Source organism: Tachypleus tridentatus, chromosome 7, assembly GCF_004210375.1.
Source record: "Tachypleus tridentatus isolate NWPU-2018 chromosome 7, ASM421037v1, whole genome shotgun sequence".
In the NCBI taxonomy this organism is placed as follows: domain Eukaryota; kingdom Metazoa; phylum Arthropoda; class Merostomata; order Xiphosura; family Limulidae; genus Tachypleus; species Tachypleus tridentatus.
The window spans coordinates 162898846-162922823 of NC_134831.1; the positions used below are offsets into that span (position 1 = coordinate 162898846).

General features: G+C 30.9%; 1 protein-coding gene across 20 annotated transcripts in view; it reads left to right on the top strand.

Moving 5' to 3' along the window:
- Nucleotides 1-23978, top strand: part of LOC143257073 (cytokine receptor-like) — a 120614-nt gene that overhangs the window by 71743 nt on the left and 24893 nt on the right. For all 20 annotated transcript variants that reach the window (XM_076515253.1, XM_076515245.1, XM_076515244.1 and 17 more), the window contains 13 exons: nt 3777-4055; nt 5018-5147; nt 5421-5602; nt 7196-7356; nt 7602-7764; nt 8987-9072; nt 10186-10423; nt 10874-11176; nt 13704-13850; nt 16785-16949; nt 17468-17749; nt 20474-20803; nt 22388-22478. In XM_076515253.1, the coding sequence (XP_076371368.1) occupies nt 3777-4055; nt 5018-5147; nt 5421-5602; nt 7196-7356; nt 7602-7764; nt 8987-9072; nt 10186-10423; nt 10874-11176; nt 13704-13850; nt 16785-16949; nt 17468-17749; nt 20474-20803; nt 22388-22478 (2557 nt within the window). The remainder of the gene's footprint in view (nt 1-3776; nt 4056-5017; nt 5148-5420; nt 5603-7195; nt 7357-7601; nt 7765-8986; nt 9073-10185; nt 10424-10873; nt 11177-13703; nt 13851-16784; nt 16950-17467; nt 17750-20473; nt 20804-22387; nt 22479-23978) is intronic.

Here is a 23978-nt window from a genome sequence, read left to right on the forward strand (position 1 = left end):
TGGATGACTTGGGTCTGTCCTTGGATAACATTGCAGATTCTACAGGTCAGCCCATCCCACCATGGCTCATTACAGACCCCAAATGTGACCTTTTTTTCAGTCATTTGAAAAAGGCAGATACTCCAGATTGGAAGTACTGTCATTTATTTAATGAACATCTTTCAAACAATCATTCCATTCCTATTTATACAGATGGTTCCAAATCAGGTAATTCAGTGGGCTTTGCTATGGTTTGCTGTGGTTCGGTGGTTGCGTGCAGATTCCCCTCTACAGCTTTTGTGTTCACTGCTGAATTGTATGCCATATCTCTTGCTCTGGATCATATTGAAGCTGAGCAGTACTCCAACTGCACTATTTATACTGACTTGCTTAGTTCTATACTGGCCCTGGAATCGCTACACATGATATTCAAAACTGACTGGTCCATTTTTCATTAACTGCTACTTCTATCCAGTTTTTCTGGATACCAGGCCATGTTGCTGTTTGCAGGAATGAGCTTGCAGACACAGCAGCTAAATCTATCTGCTCCGGCACTATCTTCACTGTGCCTATTCCGTACAAGGACTGTGGTCCTGTATTCAAGGCCCGGCTCCGTGCCAGCTGGCAGTCCACTTGGAGTGAGTAACGTGACAACAAGCTTTTTTAAATAAAACCCTATATCGGGCTTTGACCATCTAGCTTCCGTAAGGTTTTGAAGGAGGAAGTTGTTCTAACTAGACTACGCAGTGGTCACATTTTTTAACTCATCGTTTTCTTTTATCTGGAACTGATGCACCAGTGTGTAGTTTGTGTAACACTCAAATCACTGTTAGCCACATTGTACTTTCTTGCCATCGTTAAGATTCTCAATGACGGCACTATTTTAAACATGTTTTTTCCCAGGGTTTATCTGTAACATTGGACAGTGTTATTGGTGATGGTGACACTGTCCACCTTGATAAAGTTTTTAGTTTTTTAATGACCGTTAATCTTTTTAACTTTATTTAAGTGTTTGATATTTATACATTACACCTTTTTAATTGTGGTTCCCTTTTCAGTCTCAATCTCTCTAGTACAATTTGACATTGTAAAGTGGCCAGAACATTAAATAACTCAACACCAGGACTGGAAAGGCCAACTTCAGGCAACTAATGCTGCTGTTTGAACTACCTGTTAGTCGTCCTGGCGAGTTGTTATTGCAATTTTGCTGCATGTCTTTTAAACTTTTATTACTTTACCCTTTGGCACTGGCCATAATGACACATAACCCGGAACCAGGACTGGAAAGACCAACTTCATGTGACTGACGGTGGTTCTGGTAGTCTTCCTGGCGGGTTAGGATCATTACCATTCTGCTACAGAAAGCCCTTTACAACTTTGTAGGCTGGATGTCAACATTGGTTTTATGCAACTTTCTTTTTTTAATTGCTGTTTTGTTTTTACCTTCATTTACTTTCACAAATTTTACTGCATTTACTTTACCTTTTTACTGGACATTTGACTACTCATTATTACAATTTTGCTATATGTCTTTTAAAACTTCTATTATTTTACACTTTGATAATGGTTGTTATGGCACATAAACCAGAACCAGGACTGGAAAGACCAACTTCAGGTGACTGACGGTGGTTCTTGTACTGATCATTACCATTCTGCTACAGAAAGTCCTTTACAACTTTGTAGACTGGATGTCAACATCGGTTTTATGCAACTTTCTTTTTTTAATTGCTGTTTTGTTTTTACCTTCGTTTACTTTCACAAATTTTACTTTACCTTTTTACTGGACATTTGACTACTCATTATTACGATTTTGCTGTATGTCTTTTAAAACTTCTATTATTTTACACTTTGATAATGGCTGCTATGGCACATAAACCAGAACCAGGACTGGAAAGACCAACTTCAGGTGACTGACAGTGGTTCTTGTACTTACCTGTTAGTCTTCCTGGCAGGCTATGATCATTACCATTATGCTAGAGTAAGTACTTTACAACTTCTTTTACTCTGTTTCTCTCTTACCGTTGTAAACTAGGTGTCAACATTGGTTTTATGCTTTTTCTGTTTTTCAATGATGTTTTGTTTTACTTTCATTTCCTTTTCTGTATTTTACCACATTTAATTTGTTTTTACCTTTTTACTGGATGTTTGGTGCAGATAGCCTAGCTGCTTTGTGCCATAAAACACTAAATCAATCAATCAAACAAACTCTTTCTAAATTGTATACTGTATGGCTCAACAAATGCTGTGTGTAAGATGCCCAGTGAACTTCAGAATTTTTCCAAGTACACGTGTTATCTTCAGAATAATCTACAAAAGTTTTTTTAAATCCAAATTGTTTTTGAGTCTTTTTTTGTTCTTTTGTTGATACAGATGTATAATTATTGCAAAGAAGTGTCAGTGTATTGTACGGTTCCCACTGTGCTCCATGGACAAATGTCGCTTGGGAAATGCAGTAGTTTACTGTGGTTAGGGTACCATGGTACTTTCCATGTTGTAGATGTACAAAGAAGCTCAGATTTTTAAACTAACAGATCTAATTATTTTGTTCAACCCTCTGTGTGTGTGTGTGTGAATACTGGGTATGGAATTAGATATGTGTGTATATATATCTAAATCTAGTCATAAATTTACATTTGTATGGAAAATTGATAATTGCTTAACCATTAAACAATGGAAATGTGGTAACATTTCCTCAGATGTAAAAAAATCAGAAAAAAGAAAATTCTTGAACATGTCTTTTGATTTTTATTATGAATTTTGAACAAAATATGAAAGAAAATGAAAATCATGAAAACATTCTCTAGTACACAGTGCTCCTCTACATTCTTTACACCAGATAGTCACCACATTTCACTTCTTTTCTTTTCTTGTTGTATGCATCATATGTGGCATTGTCTTTGTTCACTTTTTTTAGTTCCTGAGGATGGAATGCTTTCTGAAAAGTGCTAAGAAAATTCTTCTTTTCCAACAAGTCTGTCAGGAACTGTAAGGCTATGTCTTCCTTGGAAAGGTCTTGTCACCCTTCCATACCTTTCCAATAACTGGTAAATTATATTGTAACTAAACTGCCTCAATGATGGCTTCTTCCCAGTTTTTAGTAGATACATTACAAGAATTCAAAATTGAGATATCAGCTAGGTGGGGAAAAAAAAAAGAAAAAGAGCTTCTTATACCATTTCACACATTTAGGAAGGCAGTCAGTTTACATGCCACTTTTGTCAACTAGCATCATGTTGATATTATAATATAAAACTGTATCAGGTTTGGTTATTGGTATTTAGTTTTGTGGTAATCTTTTCAACTGTATTTCATTTCACCTTTATGTACTGGACTAAGCAAAGTAACAGGACATCTGTCTTTCCATTAAATTGCTAAAATATTCCCTTGCTTCTTGGTCTCAACATCTTCCTTCTTCAGAGGTGCAAATTTAGGCATGTTTTTCTGATTAGTTCTAACTGTTCCACAAAAATCAGTCTTGTTTTCAAAGGGAAAGTTGCATATTTTCAGACTTGTATAATAATTATCAGTATATAATATATGACCTTTTCGGAGATATTCTTTCATCAATTGCTTGACAACTTATCCTGAAAATCCAAATTGGGGATCTTTACTGACATCTACATCACTTGCAGAATAGGTAATCATATGTATTACAATTCCTGTCTCACAATCACATAATCAAAATCTGTTGTGTTTGCTTGAAATGTATTGCCTGCAGACAATAACTTAATTTTTTTTAATAGTTATATAGAAAAATTGGTTAATATGATACACTAACCTTTCAGTGAATATTTCAGCTATTACACCAGATTATGACTTGGAAGTAGGTTCTACCCTTGTTTTGAACTGCACCGTCTTCTCTGATAGAAATGTGGATAGTTGGAACTCCTCCAACATCTTCTTTCAGTTTGATAACACTACCATCTCACCAGAGTTTGTTTTTACACTTGACTCTCAGACTGCTCAGCTGAGTATTCCTAATGCACAACTTCAGCATTCAGGGATGTATTTCTGCAAAATCAAGCCACAAGATGGAGCTTCCATCACTCTTTGCTTGAGTAAAGTTTCTGTTGGATGTAAGTGTGTATTAAGCTTTAAAATAACATTAAGAAATGTTTAGAAACCATGATATTTACATATTGTACGATATATTTATTTTGAACAAACTAGTAGGCTATTTAAAAACCAATTAAACATAATATGTTTCTAAATGAAGGTTAGTGGGTAAGTTACTGTCTGAAAAAAACTGCTGGATCTCATGACAGTTAAGTATGATTTGAAAAATATCCTTTAATAAGTTCTAATGTAATTGCTTCATAAAATGTGGCTTTCTAATTCTTCAAAGCATCATATGAGAAATGAATTAATCTTAAAATTCGCATTCAACAATTAAACTGAACAAAGGTTTTCCTTTCAGTTCAAGAAGATTGAGAATTTATTGATATCATTTTAAATATATTTTAAAAAACTGGTAATTTATTACATATTTCATAAAAGTGTTTTAATATTGATAAAAATTCACATACACAGTAAACACAGTTAGCAACTTAAGTAAATAGGCCTGGCATGGCCAAGCATGTTAAGGCGTGCGACTCGTAATCTGAGGGTCGCGAGTTCACATCCCCGTCGCACCAAACATGCTCGCCCTTTCAGCCATGGGGTGTTATAATGTAACGGTCAATCCCACTATTCGTTGGTAAAAGAGTAGCCCAAGAGTTGGTGGTGGGAGGTGATGACTAGCTGCCCTCTCTCTAGTCTTACACTGCTAAATTAGGGATGGCTAGCACAGATAGCCCTCGAGTAGCTTTGTGCGAAATTCAAAAACAAACAAACAAACTTAAGTAAATAATTTTATGAAAACATTTGAAAAGAGTACTCTTTTTTTTTTTTTTTTTTGCACCTAGTTTAATGTACTGTGAGTTTGTTCCAATAATTTTTCATTACACTTGACTACAATACTTAAATATCAAGCCATAACTACCACTGTTAATGGTGTATCAAGAGTAAAGTGAATGTAATTCAAATTTTACACCCCCAGATAAGCCACAGCCTGTGGAGAAGTTTTGGTGTGTCAGTGAAAGTTTCCTGAATCTTACTTGTTGTTGGATACCACAATACAATCCCGTAAATACCACATATCGGTTATATAATATGTGGTATGCAAGTCCGTAAGTTCACGTTCTCTTAAGTACTTTAACTTACATTTTAAAAAACATTGTTTTTTTGTCTTTTTTTTTGTTCCTATGTACTAAAATATTGAGTAATTATAGTGGTAAGAAGTTTTAAGTATGATACACCATGTGTAGTTGAAACAAATCAATATCTATGTAATATGTTAAAATGTGTTTGATTTTAAACTACTGAAAGGCGAAATCTGAACTTTTATTGTTCTGTGATAATTTTACCATTGTCTGTTATTGCTTATAATACTTGTATTTTAGACCAGGGTATCCTGGGATTCCCCAGAAATGCCCAGTATCACTCAATCTGACCTGCTGTCAGTGGAGACTCGACACTAGTCCATCGTACAAAAGATACCAAGATAAACTGTACTTTAGACTAAACTCAGAAAATGTATTTGGTACTTATGTTGAGAATTTCCAACAAGATCACTTTGAAATAGGTGAGTTGTTGATTTTCTTGACCACAGAAGTTTAGATAACTTTGCAGAATAATTTAGGTCAGAGTTTTTGATGTAATCAGATCCTTTAAGATTGTTAATGATGTTAGTAAAATGTTACTTTTTTCAAATAAATTAGGAGTAATTGTAACAGGCACTGAACAGGAAAGACAAATAACAACAGATGTTTATTTTGTTGTACATTTGGCTTTACAGTTTTTAGATTTGTAGAAGTAACTGATTATCATTGAATTTGTTGTGGTCTAGGGAAGTGAAACAGTAAACATGTATAAAATATCTGAATAAGTTTAGTTTTGATAATTTTCCTAAGGATTTTAATTTTGAGGAAGTAAACAATAAATGGTGTCCATAATGATTTTGAGTACATTTAGCATTAGTTACCAGCTGGGAATATTATATGTAGTTATATGATTGCATATATGGAAGTTTACAACTTCACGTTATGTCTAACAACCTAGTTTGTTTCCCTAAAGTTAGGCAAAATTATTAAGAAGTTAACTGAACACTTAACTATTAGTGATCTATTATTAATCATCATGTAAACCGTAATGACCTATCCACTCAATTTCAGTGTTTGTAATTAGCTTTAAAAGTGTCAGAATGTGATCCGTAACAATGAGAAAACAGTCCTTTCATACTTCATTATGCTTGAGATGTCAAGAATTGGAAGCAAATTTACTCTGAATAGTTAGAAAGGCAAAAATCTGTTTGTTTGTTTTTTAACTTTAGCAATACTCAGTGAAATTTGACCAACAGTTAAAATTAATATTGTTAATTCCTACTTTTATTCACTAAATGTTTTGTGGAAAAATTAGCATAACTCTAAAAAATTATTTGTTATTGTACCACGCAAAATTCACTGTGGTATTTTGAAGTGTCAGTACATATCTAGATGGACTATTATGTTAAATGTTTAGGCATACCATCACTTAGTGTAATTGAAATATTTTCACTGGTGTGTATAATGTTTTTATGAAGTGTATGGTCATATAGGGCTTATTGAAGGATTCAGTGTAATTCACCAAAACAGTAAAATAGTCTGTCTTTCACCTCTGGGTTTGTCCTGCTTAGACAAATGCGTACACCTGTTTTTTGAAGATTCATTTTGGCCATCCAGCAGTGTAATTTCTACTTCAATTTCTTAATGCAGAATATTTGCAGATTCATTTTTTATTCATGATGACACAAAAGTAGAATTGTTTGTACTTGCTTTCTTTTTTCCTATATCTGACTTTTATTGTAATAGTTTTTCTTTTACCACTGTTTTCTTACATTTGTGTAGTTAGTATAAAATGTTATTGTAATTTTGTATCATTCAAAATTATTTCCTGTTCTGATGGTTGATGTGCAGTATTATTATATTGTTATTTCAGCTTCCTTCATGTTCTGGTGATTAGCATTCATTGTTGTTATTTTCCAAGTTCCTGCTGTGACTATTAGTTTAATTATTATTGTGTGTTAATTTTCAAGAGTACTTCTTGTTTTGATACTTAATAGAATATATTTGTTTGTAATGGTCCATTTAATAACCTTTTATTAATGCTGATTATTGGTATAATTTTGTTTTTTTAATAGTACGTCCTGATGCTCCATTGAACATGCACATTATTAACAAAAGTCAAGATGAAATTGTCATTGGCTGGGTTCCTCCGAAAGGTTTCCAGTATGGGGAATTTAAACATGGACTTCATTACCAATTGTCGTATAGAAATTCTCATAGTCCAGATAAATGGGAGGTAATTAGGACTTGTACAAGCTATCAGAAAAGAATGAAACCTAATTATTGTAATTAAGAATAAAGATACTTAGAAAATCAATCATTACAAAATGAACCTTGTGTAAGTATAAAATTAATATGTTTGAAACCCTAATTAAGTAAAATATTACATTGGAATTATCAGCATCCTCATAGATTCTTTAATGAGGCCAACAGTGGTTGGAGATGTCACTGAATATTTTTTTTTTTTTTTTTTTTTAACAGATTCGTGAACTTGGAATAGACGTGATCCAGTTCACTCTAACAGGATTGATTCCATATGTTAATTATGTAATCCAAGTTCACTGTCGATCTAGCAAAGTAGATCCAGAGGTGGAAGAGATGTGGAGCAAGTTCACACAAATTTCATGTCGCACCAATCCTGATGGTAAGATGTCAGTGTTGTTCTGTTGTACACATATTGATATTTTCATAGTGATAAATTAGAACCTGATATTGGATAAAGTGGTTCTAGCAGCCTGTTTTCCTACTGTAAAAACTCTCCAACTATTTACGTTTTTTAAACAACATTAATTTTTTTCTAGTATATTCCATCAGATGATTTAAATACACCAACTTTATGTTAGTATTGTACAAGGTATTAATTGTAACGGCAAGCAAGTCTGTCTCACTCCTATTTTCTTGTTTTGCGAGTACAGTACATCTGTATATTTATAATATAATTGCAAAAAATAAAATTTGTATAATCTAACAATTTGTGTATGTTCTTTGCATTATTTTACAAGCAAAATATTTCTAATTTTTAAAAGTTTGTGGCCTATTTTTACTTGTTTTTTTCATCATAAAGTGATGGAAGGTCTCTGTTTTTATTCATGTATGTATATATGCATGTGATAAAGTAATGAAGAACAAGGTATATTTCTGTTAAAGGTAATTCAACTGTTAAATCATTGTATGCTCTTTACTGGAAAATAACTGGCTAAATAATATATTTTTATTTTCAGTGAAATGTAAGTTAATTCTTTTGGAGCTCTGAAAAATAAACATATGGTTTGATTTGATTTGTTCATTTCAAAATACAAGTTTACCTTGGAAAAGATGTAATTATGTTGCTCTCAGAACAGAAGTATATGTATATTTGTTACACTATCATTAAGAATAAATATACTTTAATATTATTTCAGTTTAAATAGTGAATAGAAATTCATTGTTTCCTAATTTTACATGTATGTAAGACAGATTGTTTCATTATAGGTGAATAAACATCTTTATTTTTTACTGTTTTCCTAATGTTTTCAGAATACAATTTACTGTTTTATTGAGTTTTAATATAGGTAAAAGGTTCCAGATTGATTTGGCATTCTCTGGAGTAATGTTTGATAAAATTAAGAAAAAAATTTAATTATTCTCTTCAAAGATTAATTTGTCTTCAAGCTTTTGAAATAATTTTTTCTACACTTTAAATGTTAAGTCTTTGTTTTCAGTTGATACCATTGTATTGGAAATTACTTTGACCCTATTTGTTAATGTATTCAAGTATTGAAATATCTACTGTTACCTAAGTATTTTTTGAAATAAATGTAAGTTATAAAATAAATTCATGCTGTAATGCGAGTACTGGAACATTAAGATTATTTTTTTTTTAACAGTGCCATATTTGATTCCGATCATTAGGAGCGAAGCTTTTGAACAGAATATTATGTACCTTGAAAGAAGCATAACATTATACTGGCAGGTTAGAATTATATAATGTTTTTCTGTAGCTAATTTAGTTACAATGAAGTAATCAGATTTTCTAACTTTAAACTTTTGAATGTGTATCTTAATGTTTTCTGAATTATGGATGCACTAACTTGTTTGCAGGTACAGTTTTGTTGGTTATAGGGTCTCCAATAATGTATAAATCACAAAAAATTTAAACAAAGTGCTTTTAGTAGTTGCAATAAATCTTAAGTATTCCTGAAGCCCTCTAAGTTTCATCAGTTCTTTACATTAAGAATTGACAGGTAGAAATGTAACATCACTCAGTATTATTACATGTGAAACAAAACACTAGTGTAAGTCTGAGAACAAGTTGGTAACATTTTACTGATTAAGTTTTATGAGCAGTAATAAGTAACATTGGGCTTTTACTGTTATTGGTTAACACATCTTTGTTAACCATTAGCATAAAATAATGTGTAGCTCTAACTGTCTGAAAGTTTAAAATTATATTAACAATAATTCATAAAATATTTCATGCACTCTTTAAAAGAAAAATAATTATTCAGGTCTGTGAATTTTAACTTCATAAAAGCTATGGTTTTGATAGTAGATTTTCTGAATAAATAGAAAGTCTTTCTTCAATTCATGCAATTTTAATTTTTAACTTTCAAACATTATGAACACAAAATAGATTTATTTTTTTAAATATAAATCACATGGCAATTAAAACATTAAAGGATATGAATGATCTAAGGAAAAAAAGGAGTGCAGTGCCTATAGCATAGATGAAGCTCTTAGAAAAATTTCTTGTGTATGTTTTTCATGTTGTACTATCAGTATTGGATGAGATATTTGTGGAGTGAATAATTTATTGTTTTTTTCATTTAATGTCTTCTGTGGGTGATGCTTGTCTGTGATTCTTACAGGAATAAAAGTACTATTAACAACATTATCAAAGATTCAGATTTTATCAGTGAAGTTTGAAATTGTTCTCTATAGAAAAACAAATAGTTTCAGTTTGTAAAACAAATGTTACTTTATTTGGGATTATCTGTTAAACTACTTCTGTGTCAGGGTTAGCAGCACAAATAATTTTGTATATTTTCTTGTAGTTTTTACAGTTTTTTTTCTTCTTACTTTGTAGCCTGTTCCTGAAGAAAACTACAATGGGCAAGATTTCTATTATATGATTGTTTGCCAGGTTGATTATTCATCACATTCTGAAAGAACCATTGCAGTGAAAAGAGTGGAAGGCTATGTAACAACATACAGATTTGACCATTTGACACTTAAGGTGCCATACAAATTTATTTTGTATTCGATAAACAAAGAGGGTCGGTCAGAGAACTCTTCACAAGTTTTTGTAGATAGTGTAGAAAACAGTAAGTAGTGTAATCTTATCTGGTAATTTTAAGGTTATAATTCATCTCTCAGTATTTTAAATTTTAGTAATAGAGTTGATTCAATTTTTTTTTGGTGCTGTTACTACAGTTAACCTCCAAAATTATATCTTTTGCTCTACCCTCCAGGTGGTGCAAGTTGGTTTTGTCTTGCTTTATCCAAACTTTATATTTGTTTGTTATTGTTACAAGCTAATTTTCTTCACTTACTTATGATGTTATTTTGCCTATTAGCAGATGAATAACTTGTTTATTCTAAGGTGGTATATAAGTGTATGTCAAAGTAGTTTCTAAATTTTTATTTCTTTTGTTTTCAGAGATTTACAATAAACCATATTTCTATATTTTAATTAAAAAAACAGTATATCTTAAGTGCTAAATTTTGAAAGTTTACAAATTTTGCCATTTTCAAACTTGGCACTTCTTTTTTAGCTATTCCCAAACCCACCAACATAACAGCTATTAACTATGTTAATGGAACCCACACATTGCAGTGGAGTTATCCTAAAGGAAAAGTATCTGTTACCAGTTATACTGTATTCTGGTGTAATAATCCAAAGCCTCGTCCTTTTACCTGTACTCATCCGGTCAGCTGGAAAACCTTGCAAGCTGATGAGAATGCAATAACCTTTGACTTTGAGAAGGATTTAAGCTACCAGTTTGCTGTTGCAGCTAACTCTGCAAAAGCAACATCAGGAATGGAGTGGGCATTATGTATTGTTTCAGTTGATAAACGTACGTATACATACAGTGATGTGTTTAATATTCAAATGTCCTGATGTGTCATTCTGATGCAATAAATGATAAATCTTCAGCAGGTAGTTTCATTTCCACCCATGTCATGAGATATGTATTGATAGGGATGTTTTTGTCACATTGTCTACAGAACAAATCCATTAAACTATACTTCAGGTTATATTAGTAATTTTTTTTATATATATTTTCTCTTGAGCATTCACTTGGTTTATCTGGCAGTGTCAGGTAAAATAGAACTCAGGGTAATGGGAAATTAATGTAATATTAAAATATTGTGTTTATATCCATAAAAGTTATCTAAAAAGCATGCAATTGAACAGTTGTATAATTAATCAAATGTTAATCATAGAAAGTGACAAAAGTGTAACTTCACTGAAACCTAACAAAAAAGTTGTTATTGTGAATCAAATAATATACCAACAAAAGATGCTCCTGCTTGTTTGTGTTATCAAATTTCTAGAAAAACTGGAAACTAACTTAACCTCTTCTAGAGAATTGAAATTAAAACATTTTCTGTTTAGTTATGAAAATATTATCTTTTTACTAATCAATATGAAATTATTAATCCTTCAAAGTTGTCATCCTCAAAACTTCCAAACCTAGTTTACCCTTATTTCTTATGGTTTTGGTATGCAGAATTTACAAATACAGCCTTAAGAAATTCCTGCTGGTTGTTTTCAGACTTAAATTTCTCATGATTATTACTTTGTAAACAACTGTAAAATGTTTATTAAAAATCTCTGAGAATTCAATAATTTTGTTTGACTAGTCACATTTGGTGTAAAAAAAAAAAAAGTGTTTAGTCAAGTCATAAAGGTAGTTCAAGAATGTTACCAAAATTATTCTAAGCCTCATTTTTGCATTAACATTAGCAACATAAGAGAACCATTTGTCTTTACACCTAAATTTTTCAATTTTATGTTTGAAGTTTTAAATCATAACCAAGTTGAAGGATTAAGCTTTGTACCCCAATACTTGCTACTATGTTCATAGTAAGAATGGAAGATATTTCTATCTCAAATTGCCTTTACATACCAGTTTTTGGGGTTTTTATTATTGTAATCAATTTTTTCAGATTTTTGATAATCTTGAGGCCAAAAATGACTTTTTTTAATATAAACCAAAAATGACACAAAGCTTATGATGTAAAAAGACTTTAATGATGGATTGTCATTCCTAAGTATTATTGATAAAAACACAAGAATTAGCTTCTAAGTCTTCTTATTTCACAAAACCTCTCTACTGAACTTCATACCCCATGGAATTCCCTTCATGGCCAGTGTTTAAAGGTAGGTATGTTAAATACTGCTGTTCATAGAAATAAAATCATGTCTTAAGCTTAACTCTTTTGAGAAATAAAACTGCATATTTCAGTTTTGTGTATAAAATAGTTTCTTTCTCACCATTTAGGAAAGTAATTCTTTTTTTTGAAAATGGGCCAAACACTGGCAAAGAAAGTTAATATTTTACAGGAATACAGAACATCTGTGTGTGGCATATATATAAAATCTATTAGAAGACTGTCAAATAATATGAAATTGACATGAAAGTATAATTTACATTTTTACTTGAAAAATAAAAAAAACTCAACTTTTATTCAAGATATATAAAGACAATCATAGTTAGAAAACGAGAATACAATAAAAGTTTTATATTACCAAAATTGTTACATAGAACAAAATTAAACAAACAGATTCTTGCTTGTTTGTGAGAGCATTTAAAATATCCATCATATGTTTTTGTACATGTGTCTTGTAAAATTCTCCTGGTGGGACATGGTAAGTCTGTGGATTTACAATGTTAAAATCGTGTTCAATTTCACTCAGTTTTAATATAGCAGATAGCCCAATCTGGCTTTGTTATAAGAAAGCACAGACACACTCTTAGGTAAATTCTCAAAAAGAAAAAAATAACATTAACGAAAATAAAAAGTTTCGTTGATAAGGAAATCAAAACTTTATATTTTTTTAACATGTACATAGGTGTTCAGTTATATCAATTTTAATCTGTTTGTCTTCTATGTAAACATATTTATATACTTTTACTCAGATCTTAAACCTTTATATATGTGACAGTCATTGGTAAATACTACATTATTTATACAATTTTTAAGTCATGTTTTATAAGTTATTGTCACAAATACTCACACAATTTAATTTTAGTTCGCCTAACTTCTTGTATCTCACCTGATGATGCTAAATAAACATGGTGAAATGTTGTGACAAAATAAAAGTTACTGTGTGTATCTGATGAAATTTGTTTGAAATTTAAAAACAGAGTTCTATATAATACTTAATTACTACTTCAGGTTAATTACTTATGGAAATATGAACTCCATAAAAAGTGAGTTATGATTTACGTTCATTTATTTGAAAACTGTAAAAAATAGCAGATGTTGTATGTGGGACAAGAGATAGAATTTCTGAAGGTTAATCTAAAAGTATTTTTAAATAAGAAAATTGTAAAGACAAGCGAATGTCAAAAGATAACTTCTTTTTTTGTATAGCATTAGACAAATTGGTTATTGATGCTTATGCTTATGATGAAAGCACTCTGATAGTTAAATGGACTTCAACCTGTAAAGCTCAGAAGAAAGTAATTCAGGAATACATTGTCCAGTATTGCCAGTCATCATTGAACCACACTTGTCTTGGTAAGTAGGTTAAGTTAGCTGTAAAATCTTATGTAATCTGTAAGTTTGGTAATGTTATATTACATAGCTTATTCTTCTGTTTCTGGCTTTTTATACATTTGTATTGATTTACCAGCTTAATATAAAAATCAGGACAAAGTTATTGCAGTAAAATATTGAATTTATAGTAACTAGGTTTACACAACACCACTTTAACATATTACTTTTAAGCTCTCTCTTGGGTAAAGTTATATTTTGTTGCACCAGTTTTTATGATTAATGATTTTACCAGTGAAGACTTTGTGAAAGCTGATTATTAAAAAGGGATGGAAATTTTGAATAAGTATAATAACTGTACTAACAAGAACTGGTAATATATTATTAAATAAAGTGTACTTTTAGTTTCCACCTAACACAGCAGTATGACCTTATTATTCTCAGTTTCATTTTACATATCTTTTAAATTATTTTAACAAGATGAACTGAACTGTGGTCATTTGGATGGGTTTCTTCATCATTAATTTATATGGTTTATTACTTTACATTTAGTTACTTTTCATAGATGTGTTTACCTTTGGTATGTATAAACAATCTTCAACATACATAACTCTGTACTGTACATGTTTGTCATTATTTTTACTCCTGTTTTGTTGAGATAAACTAGGTGGACATGCTTAACAGTTGTAATTTAATGTGGGTTTGCTTATTTTAACCTAATTTCACCTAATGTGAACTACTTCATCTGATTTAGATTGATGTTTGTAGCTGACACCATCATTGCTTTAAAAGGACTTGGTCATCTGAAACTAGTTCAGTGTGTGTACTTAACACACCATTTCTGGTGGCTATGTTCACCAGATTTTAGTTTGAAATCTTTACTTAACACACTCATCACTTCCTGTAGATAGTTTAATCTATTTACTAAACATATTTATTGTTTTCTGTTACTTTGTAGATTGTAGACTAGTTTAATGTGTGTGCCTTGGTTACTGTGTATTTGGCATTGAAATAACAGATAAATTCTTTTCAGTGGTAAAGTGCATTGTATAAGCTCAATGGTGTTTTTGGTATCTTAAAACACTGCCTTCCAGCGTGGGGGTGGATCATTTTTGTGGCACTAGCCCATCCAAGAAGGGAGTACAATTGCATACAGCAGGCATGAAGGTGGATTCTGGTCAAAACATTTGGGAATGAGTGACTTAAAATATTACATATACTGTAGGATTGGGTGTTGGTTGGGTAAATATCAAGAGATTAATAATTGGCAAATATTAAGTAATTAAAAATTTTGATATGTCCACAGTTGAGACATTGTTAAAATGTCATAGAAATGGTGTAGAAATAAGCTTTTATCTAATATTTTTGTTTTGTAAGTTTATCTTGTATTTAGTATTTTTAAGTTTTCTTGTAAGAAACTGAACTTTGACATCTGTGATTACATGTTTGGATGAACACTTACATACCTGATCTCAGTACCACATTTTCACAGTGTCACTAGAAGATAAGTTATTTTAAAAAATGGATGTTGAAATTTTTAACAGGTGTGAGTTACAAATTGTAGCATACAGCAGTGTGTCCTGCTGTCCAAAAAATACCCTGCAGAGCACTGCAATTTTTCACCTTATGTAGCACAAACTGTAGTAATTCTAACTACCATACATTTACAGTTGATGTGCACTACTGGACTCTAACTTCACATACCAGATTCGAAGGCAATCTACTAAGTAAAACCTGAGATATAAAATGTACATTTTTTTTTCCTTTTTCTTCACTCCAATAGTACAGAAATGTTATTGGTAGGAAACATACTTTTATGGATTTTTTTTTTTTTTAAATTTCATATATCTTTACAATGTACAATTTGGAGTCAAATTTGTTGTGGATATAATCCACATGTTAGCTGTCAGTGCAACATTTTTACTGTTGCTTCACCCAAGAGTAGAAATGGATCATTTATATATTTTTTACCATTCAAGTTAAAGATGTCTAATTTAGAGCAGCAAAACTATATGGTAAAGTGACATGTAGATACATAAGTATTGGTTAGCAAACTAGAATAGCAGTTTTAAGTTCAGGTTTTCAAGAGAAATAATGGTGGATGGTTATTATTTGCTGCCAAACTTTCAGCACAGTTTTACTATATTTTCTGAAATTGTCCCAACGAAAGAGCATTAAGTGTGATGTGACATTAGCTTAAGCAATTAGCACAAGTTTTGATGCTTCACACAGCTGTACAGAGTGCATGGGGTGATACAAAAAATCTAATATAGATTCCTTGGCATTACTATAAAGGAAATTATTAACATTATTTTAGAGAAGAAAAACTACCATCATATAATTTAAGTAATCTGTTTGGTTCTGTAAAGGTCTGTTCCAAATAACCAGGTTACAGTCCTAAGGCTAGTGTTGGTTACTACTTGAGTATCTTTCTTATTTGGTGTAGTTTGTACTGAAATAAAGTTGTATCTAATGGTAAACACCATAAGTGTGGAAAAGAGGTGTAGACACAAAAGGACTGATTCTGTGACTTAGAGGAGTGAAATCAAAATTTGGAGCCAAACTGTTAGCTACATTTATAACATTGATAAGAATTTCACTTCATGAATATTTTTATTTCAGAATTTTTTTTTCTTTTTGTTATATAGTAGATATTGATTCAACAATTTTCATTATCTCAGTATTTGTTCAGTTAAACTTAAAGAAAAACTAAGTAACAGAAATAATTACCTTCAGTGTAATTTGATTTTTTATGGACAGAAAGCTGTCACAGCAAGAATACTAATTGTATACAAGTTGATTTCACATTTCACTCTTTACATTATTGTAATGTAGATAAAAGACTGATCAAATTCCACTGTAGAAAAAGAATCACCCATGACTTGTTTTTTTTGTAATTTAGTAAAATTAAAATAACATATTCATTGATGTAAATGTCTTTTGATGTGTTTCTAACAGAACCTTACAAACAAGTGGTAGTGAATGATTCAGAAGCTGATGGAATGACGTTAACTGGTGAATTGCGTCCGTTCACGTTGTACCTTGTTAGTGTTCAGACAAAAACACATAACAATATGTACAGTGAGTTTAGTGACAAAGTACTTGCCACTACAAAAATGGGAAGTATGTATACATATGATCTATTTATTTGTGATTATTTTGCCTTAGATGTATTTTGTATTTTAGTATATTTCTGGCTAAAGAAAAGGGTTCAAAATGGTTTATTTTTGTCACTAGTATTCAAGCATAACTTTGCCATCTTAACATAATTGTATCAATTGATTAACTCAATTAAATTAGAGATTTTAAAGGTCTTCCCAATGACATAGTGGTATGTCTGTGGACTTACAATGCTAAAAACTGAGTTTCAGTACCCATGGTGGGCAGAGCACAGATAACTTATGTACAGCTTTGTACTTAATTTCAAACAGGCATTTTAAAGAAAAGCTTTGTTGTATATAATTTTTCTATTAATCCATAAATATGTTTGTTTCTTGAGTATTAGCAATAGCAAGATAAGACATTAGTTGGATATCATTAAACAAATGAACCATGGTAATCTTTGGAAACAAACAATAAAAGGTTTTATGTTAAATCTCATTTTATTGTGCTGAATATATATTCAATTTTTTTATTTTTAGAACCTACGGAACCTCTGAACTTAAGAGGTAAAACTAATTCTACAACCATTAGCATTACTTGGGAACGACCCAAACATCCAAATGGTATATTACTTTACTATATTGTGTGGTTTAATGAAAGACACAAGAAAATTCAGCATTGTGTGGAAAACGATTTTTGTTCTACTGCTCTTGATGAAGATCTCATAAGTTTTACAAACTATTCAGTTAGTGTTCAGGCCTGCAACCAATACTTTTGTTCCAACAGGTCCAACATATTTTATGCTTTGGTTGATATCAAAGGTGAGTTATTGGTGGAACAATAAGAGACAGTAGCAGAAAACTTAATTTTATTTAATGATATGTTACACAGTCTTTCACATTATTATCCCAGGCTCTCAACTTCTATTCAGATCTCTTTGATAAATTATATGGTGTATGAGAGATAAATTAATGTGGAAATACAATACATTTTTTATGATAAACCTCATTACAATGACCTGTAACTTGTTTATTTTTTATTATTTTCCATTATCTGTCTGTTCTTCACTACGTTACTGTTTTGTGACCTGTTCGTTCTTCAGTACGTTACTATTTTGTGACCTGTCCGTTCTTCAAATTATTTATATAAAATAAGCTCAGAAGTTTTTGTGTAAATCTCATCAGGAAATTGTTGATAGAAGAAAGGTCATAAACATTTATGGATCTTCTTAATATATCCTTTAATATGAGCACGTCAAAAAGATGAGAACTCATTTCTGTCTGAAGTTTTTCACTAATTGTTTTCTTAAGTTTATTAATAAAGAGAGAGACAGATAAACCCTTGTGATGACAGTATAAAAAATTTGAATGTCATAAATCTTATTGCCATGGATAAAATGACCATCTGATTGGGTTACTTGTAGTTTATACAGTGATTGATTTATGCTGAGACATTTTGAGTGACATTTTAGGGCATCATTACCACATTTCTGGGCAGACTTCTTTTCTAAAGAGCAGTGAAAATTTGAAACTCATAATTGTGATCTTTGTCATTAATATTAATTTGTTTTTTGTGTTTGATCAATTATTTCTTTTGGAACAAAAATAAAATTCTTAAACTGGTTAATCATATCACTCATAACGATAATAACCTGTGATACGCATGACAAACACTCTTGATAATAGACACAATTAATTGGAACAATTATTGTTATAAAATTTTATTTAGATGTAACGTGTGTTGTCATACAAGAAAGCTTAGACTGAACATTGCATTGAAATAATCAAAATTTGATTGTGCTACAAGGTTATTTTTTAAATGTTTTTTGTTAGGTAAAACTGCACCAGTTAGACTGAGATGTTTAAAACTAACAAACTACTACTGTGTGTACAAACCATAAGATATAGAGAATTTTTAAGGAGATAGTTGTCTCATTAACAATGACTGTGAATCTTTGTTTAACTGGGTTGATTGTCATGGTGATGACTACATTTAGCAGCCAGTCAGATTACAGTTAATGTTCTGTTGGTAAGGTTAAATGATATATTCACTAAATAGCTCTAGGCAGAGGTCATTATTTGAGGCAAAAATTGAGGGATTTAGGCAAAGTTACAAAATACAATTTTTAGTTGCCAGTTTTTGAAAAAGTATTTTTATGATCTTTTTGAAAGAAAGCTTGAATCATATTTGTGATTGTTGCTTGTTTTCAAAGGGTCTTAAATCTCATCAGAAGTTGTTTTAGTTTAATTTTTTTTGTCAAGTTGATACGAATTTATAACAAAAAATAAAAAGGGTAAAATAAAACAACTGTTCATTTTTTAATTCAGAAATTGTCTTTGTTTCTTTGTGTAATCAAAAAATAATTCAAAAAAGGAAAAAATCCCCCCCCTCTCAAAAGGAAAAAAGTAATAGCTGCAAAAATGGAAGCAGATGGGGGCACTAAATATATTTTTTTTTTAACTTGGCCTCATTATTAGTCTCTTAAACTAAAGTTGGGAAAGGTTTAAAGCATACTTAGGGGATTTATTATTGTGCAGACGTTACCAGTTTCTTTTAATAGCTTGTTTCAGTCTGTTTTTACTTCAATAAGTTTTGTTTTTTTATAGCTTGAGTATTACTGTTATTGCTATACTTTTGTAACTGCATTTTGTTTTCAGCATACTTACTGATTAATCAAGACACAGTATTGTGTTGTAGAGCCAAAATGACCTGTAAGATGCATCATGTGTTAGCAACAGGAATAATAGTTTAGTAATTTTCCACCTTCTGTAGTAATCCAAACTATCACACATTTTCAGTGGATGTGCTATACTGAACTCTTACTTCGAATCCCAAATTTCAAGGCAATTCATTAAGAAATACATGAAAAATGAAATCTTCAATTTTAATTGAGTTTCTTTATTTTTTTTCTTTGCACCAAAAGTATGAAACTTTATTTGACAGAAAACGTACCTGACTTTCATTGAATTTTTTTTTCAAATTGTCTTTTCAGTTGTGCAATAATATTCAATCAAAAAATGTGTTGGTAGTAGATGGTGTTGACTAGCTGCCTTCCTCAACTAGTTTTGTGTAAAATACAAAACAAAAACATTCCCATTGTCTATAATACAGTTAATACATTAGTGGTTTTAAACATTTCATGAAAAGTTTTATATTATTTTCATGTTAAATGTTAAACTTTATTCATACTGATTTTCTTTTTAAAGACTTCTCTAAAAGGTTGTTTGCCCTTTTCAAGTAATGTTGTTTTCGGTTTTTTTTTCCATGTGTATGTGACTGAGAATTTTTTGTTTGTTTCATAACTGTTATTTATTATAAAATAAAAACAAAGAACAGTTGTTAATGACCAACATACAAAAAAATGCTTAAAACATGCACATCTCTTAATGTAGTTAAATGTAAACAAAATATAGCAAGTTGGATGTAAATGTATATACTTTAATATACAACTGCTGCTTTTGAAGGGAATGAGATGTTGAATTTTTTTGTTGGAAATACAAGTTTTGTTAAGAGTTGTTTATACAGAGGTATGTCTTGATTTGCAGCACCTGGAATAATGGAGAGCCCTGTAATAGAAATTCTGAACACAACAACAGTACGTGTTCGTTGGACTTCCCCAGATGAGCCCAATGGTCCAATTGATCTTTACCTATTGCACATAGGATGGGCTAACACCACAGACTCAGGGGAAACAGTGTATAATATCACTACTGTGTCTGGTTCTCACACTCTTACATATTTTCAACCAGATTGTGCAGACTCAGAAAAGAGTAAAATGTTTTCTTTTCAAATTCAAGCAGCCAACATCAAGAACCAGAGCCTACTAATAGGTCCTCTCAGCAATCGAACAGAAACCAGGTTATGTGTGCCAGAAGGTAATAATGTAATGTTAAGTCTTTTTTTTTTTTATATCATGTTTAGACTGGCATAACAGAAGGCTAACTTTCTACTGATTGCCAGATGTAACAACTAGAGTATAAAGAATTTCATTTTCAACTTGAATGGAAACTCTCCTCATATATTGGGTTGTAGGAATTAGAATATTTGGAGCCATTGCAAATGTGATATAACATTCATCACATTAAAAAAAAAAAAAAAAAAAATGTACGTGATTTCTTTCCATTGTGGTGTGTCCAAATTGTTGACATACTAGAACATATTGCAAATTTTTTACCTAAGCATGATCTGTGTTATTTTAAAACTGCAGTATCTACCATGTTTATCAAACAAGTTGGTTTGGGTTTTAATGTATGTCTTCTGATTTGTTGGTATTGTAGTTTATTTAAAATTGTCATACATGTATGATCTAAATTGTTCACACAGATAGGCAGTATGCTCCATATTTTTTGTTTAAGTATGACCTAAATTTTCAATTCCCCCTTTTTTTTTCTTAAACTTACTGGGCTACAGTAGCAGTCCAATTTATTCACGTTATTGTTATCTGAATTTTTACACTTGAATGTGTATCTTCTAACTGACATGGCCTACTTGGCATTTTTCTGTCTTCAAAATGGAATGTATTTTATACTACAGTCGTGAACTTGTATTGCATGAATAATATGGTATAAACTTTATTATTTCATATGTAGCACGTAAACATAGTGGAACATGTAGTGCTTTATTACCTTAAACAAGTTCATAAAAGAAATAAGAAAAATTTACATATGCATTTCAAAGAAAAGTATATACAAATAAACAATCTTTTTTTAATTTACTTTATCAGTCCTCGGTGTGTAGCATTTTGGTGTTATTTGACAAGAAGATTATTGTATTTTACACACACAGTAGTTAGTGTTTATCCTGTAAGAATTTATGGTTTTTCTTTTACTGAGATGTTATTGAAACTAGCAGAGATTATTTATTATGGAAGCAGAAATTGTATGAAGGTTAACATTAGATACTATTCCCTTTTCTCTTTTGTTGTTAAATCCTTAATCACCATGAGGTATTATGTGAATACCTTGCTTTGCAGAATATTATGGTTCACTCATTTAACTAATTAAGTATTTATGACTTAAAATTGAACACCAGAAGACTGTAAAGAAAAAGAAAAAAGTGAAAATACCCTATTTCGATGTTCTGTATCTCCTTTCTTAGGCAAAAATTTTAAAATAAACCCCATATAAACTGTTGAACAATCTACAGTTAAAATTTAAAAGATTACAGTAATTGAGCTAGCCAATGTTTGGTGATGGAAACTGAACATCTTTACAAAAATGGAAATGTGCTCTATATCAGGGTTTTTTAAACAAAGGAGCCTGTTTAAAATGTTGGACAATTTTCAGTTAAAAACAATAAATTACAGTAAATGAACCAGCCAATTCTTCCAGATTAACAGACACAAACATCTTTATACAGTAAGAAATAATAATAATGGAACTATTTATAGCACTGAAACCTGTTTATTTCCAATAGGATACTTAGTTTTAAACTGTAAAAAACATTTTGGGCACTTTTAGGGCCTGAAGCAGCTCTGGTGATTGGTGTAGTAGTTGGAAGCTGTCTTGGTCTTATACTGCTGGTACTTATTTTAGCTGCTTTAGTGAGATGGTGAGTAGTAATTATTATGTATGTTTAAGTATAATAAATTGCCAAATATTGACCTCAGGGTCACCAATTTATGATTCAGATACTAATTATATAAACTTACTGTTAATAGTTATTATAATAAAATCTTGTACAATTCATGAAAATTCAACAAATAATTTGATATATTTTTATTTTATTAATTAATTAATATTAAGGACCTTAAATAAATTACATTTACTGACATTTCATTTTTCTAATACAAATTTTTACTTATTGTTTTTCTTATATTTAACACAAGTTTCTCCTTTTTATTGTTCAAAGAAATCTTATAGAGATAGTGGACTTTATTGTAAGTTTAAAATCTGTAATGAGGATTAAATATTTACTTACATTTTGGTTTCAATCCTGTAAACATTTTGCTAAAAACAGTTGTCAGAATTAACCTGATACAATATAAAAAAAATTTATCAAATCCGTAGATAATATTTCACCCTCGTAGTAGGTAGGTTGAAGTGAAAATGTCATGACCTTTTTACAGAATTATATTCCAAACTTAATTAAACTACTTTATTATCTATGTATATCAATAAACTATACATTAAAATATAGTTAATCAAGTTTTAATATTATATAAATTTTTTTTCATTTAAAAAAAAAGGTTTAAATAAGTTTTCAATCTTTACATTTGTCTCCTCAGTGTGGATTTCTGTATGTGGTGAGGGGACCTCCCAGGGAAGGTTCTGTTCTTTCAGTTTACTTCCTCTGCGATCTGAATATCCACCCATGCGTGGTGACTCGTAAAGGGAAGGAGAGGATCCTGGTGGTCGAGGGGTCCAACCCTAACACACCACTTTGGTCTGGAATTCCTGTAGACAGGCAGCTTTTGGGTGGCCCCCTAGGGTCAATCGGCTGGTCCATTTGGGCTAGGGATAACCAAGTACCAGTGTTAGATGTTCTCAACAGATATTGTGGGCATTGTATCTGATGCTGATGTTTGGATATAGTGCTTACGAAACCCTGGCATTGCTGCAGTGTTTTTGTTTAGCATTGTAGTGCATTCCTTCACAGGGTTTTATGGTGGATGGGGTCAGTGGGCACTGAAATATTCCTTTTCTTTGTAATGGATCCTCCAGATAAAAATTAAATAAAACAGTGGAAAAACAGTCCATAAGTAAACGACCATATCTTGAAGATCTTGAGTAGCAATCTTCAACATCTGTAACACCTGAACCTCATTTTCTTATACTACATTCTCTTTCAGACAAACCTTTAGAACAGATATCTCTTTTTTTCATTCAGAAGGGACTAGAGAAACTTGTTGGTTCTTTAAAGTCAGTAAAGAAACTTTGCTCTGGTGACATATTGGTTGAAACATCCACATCACAACATAATGAACTCCTCTTGCATTCAAAGGCATTTGGGGATATACCTTTTGAGGTTACGCCTCATGCTACTTTGAATTTATCATGAGAAGTTACTGTTAAGAGGGATTTGAAGAACATCCTCAATTTGGAGATTCTC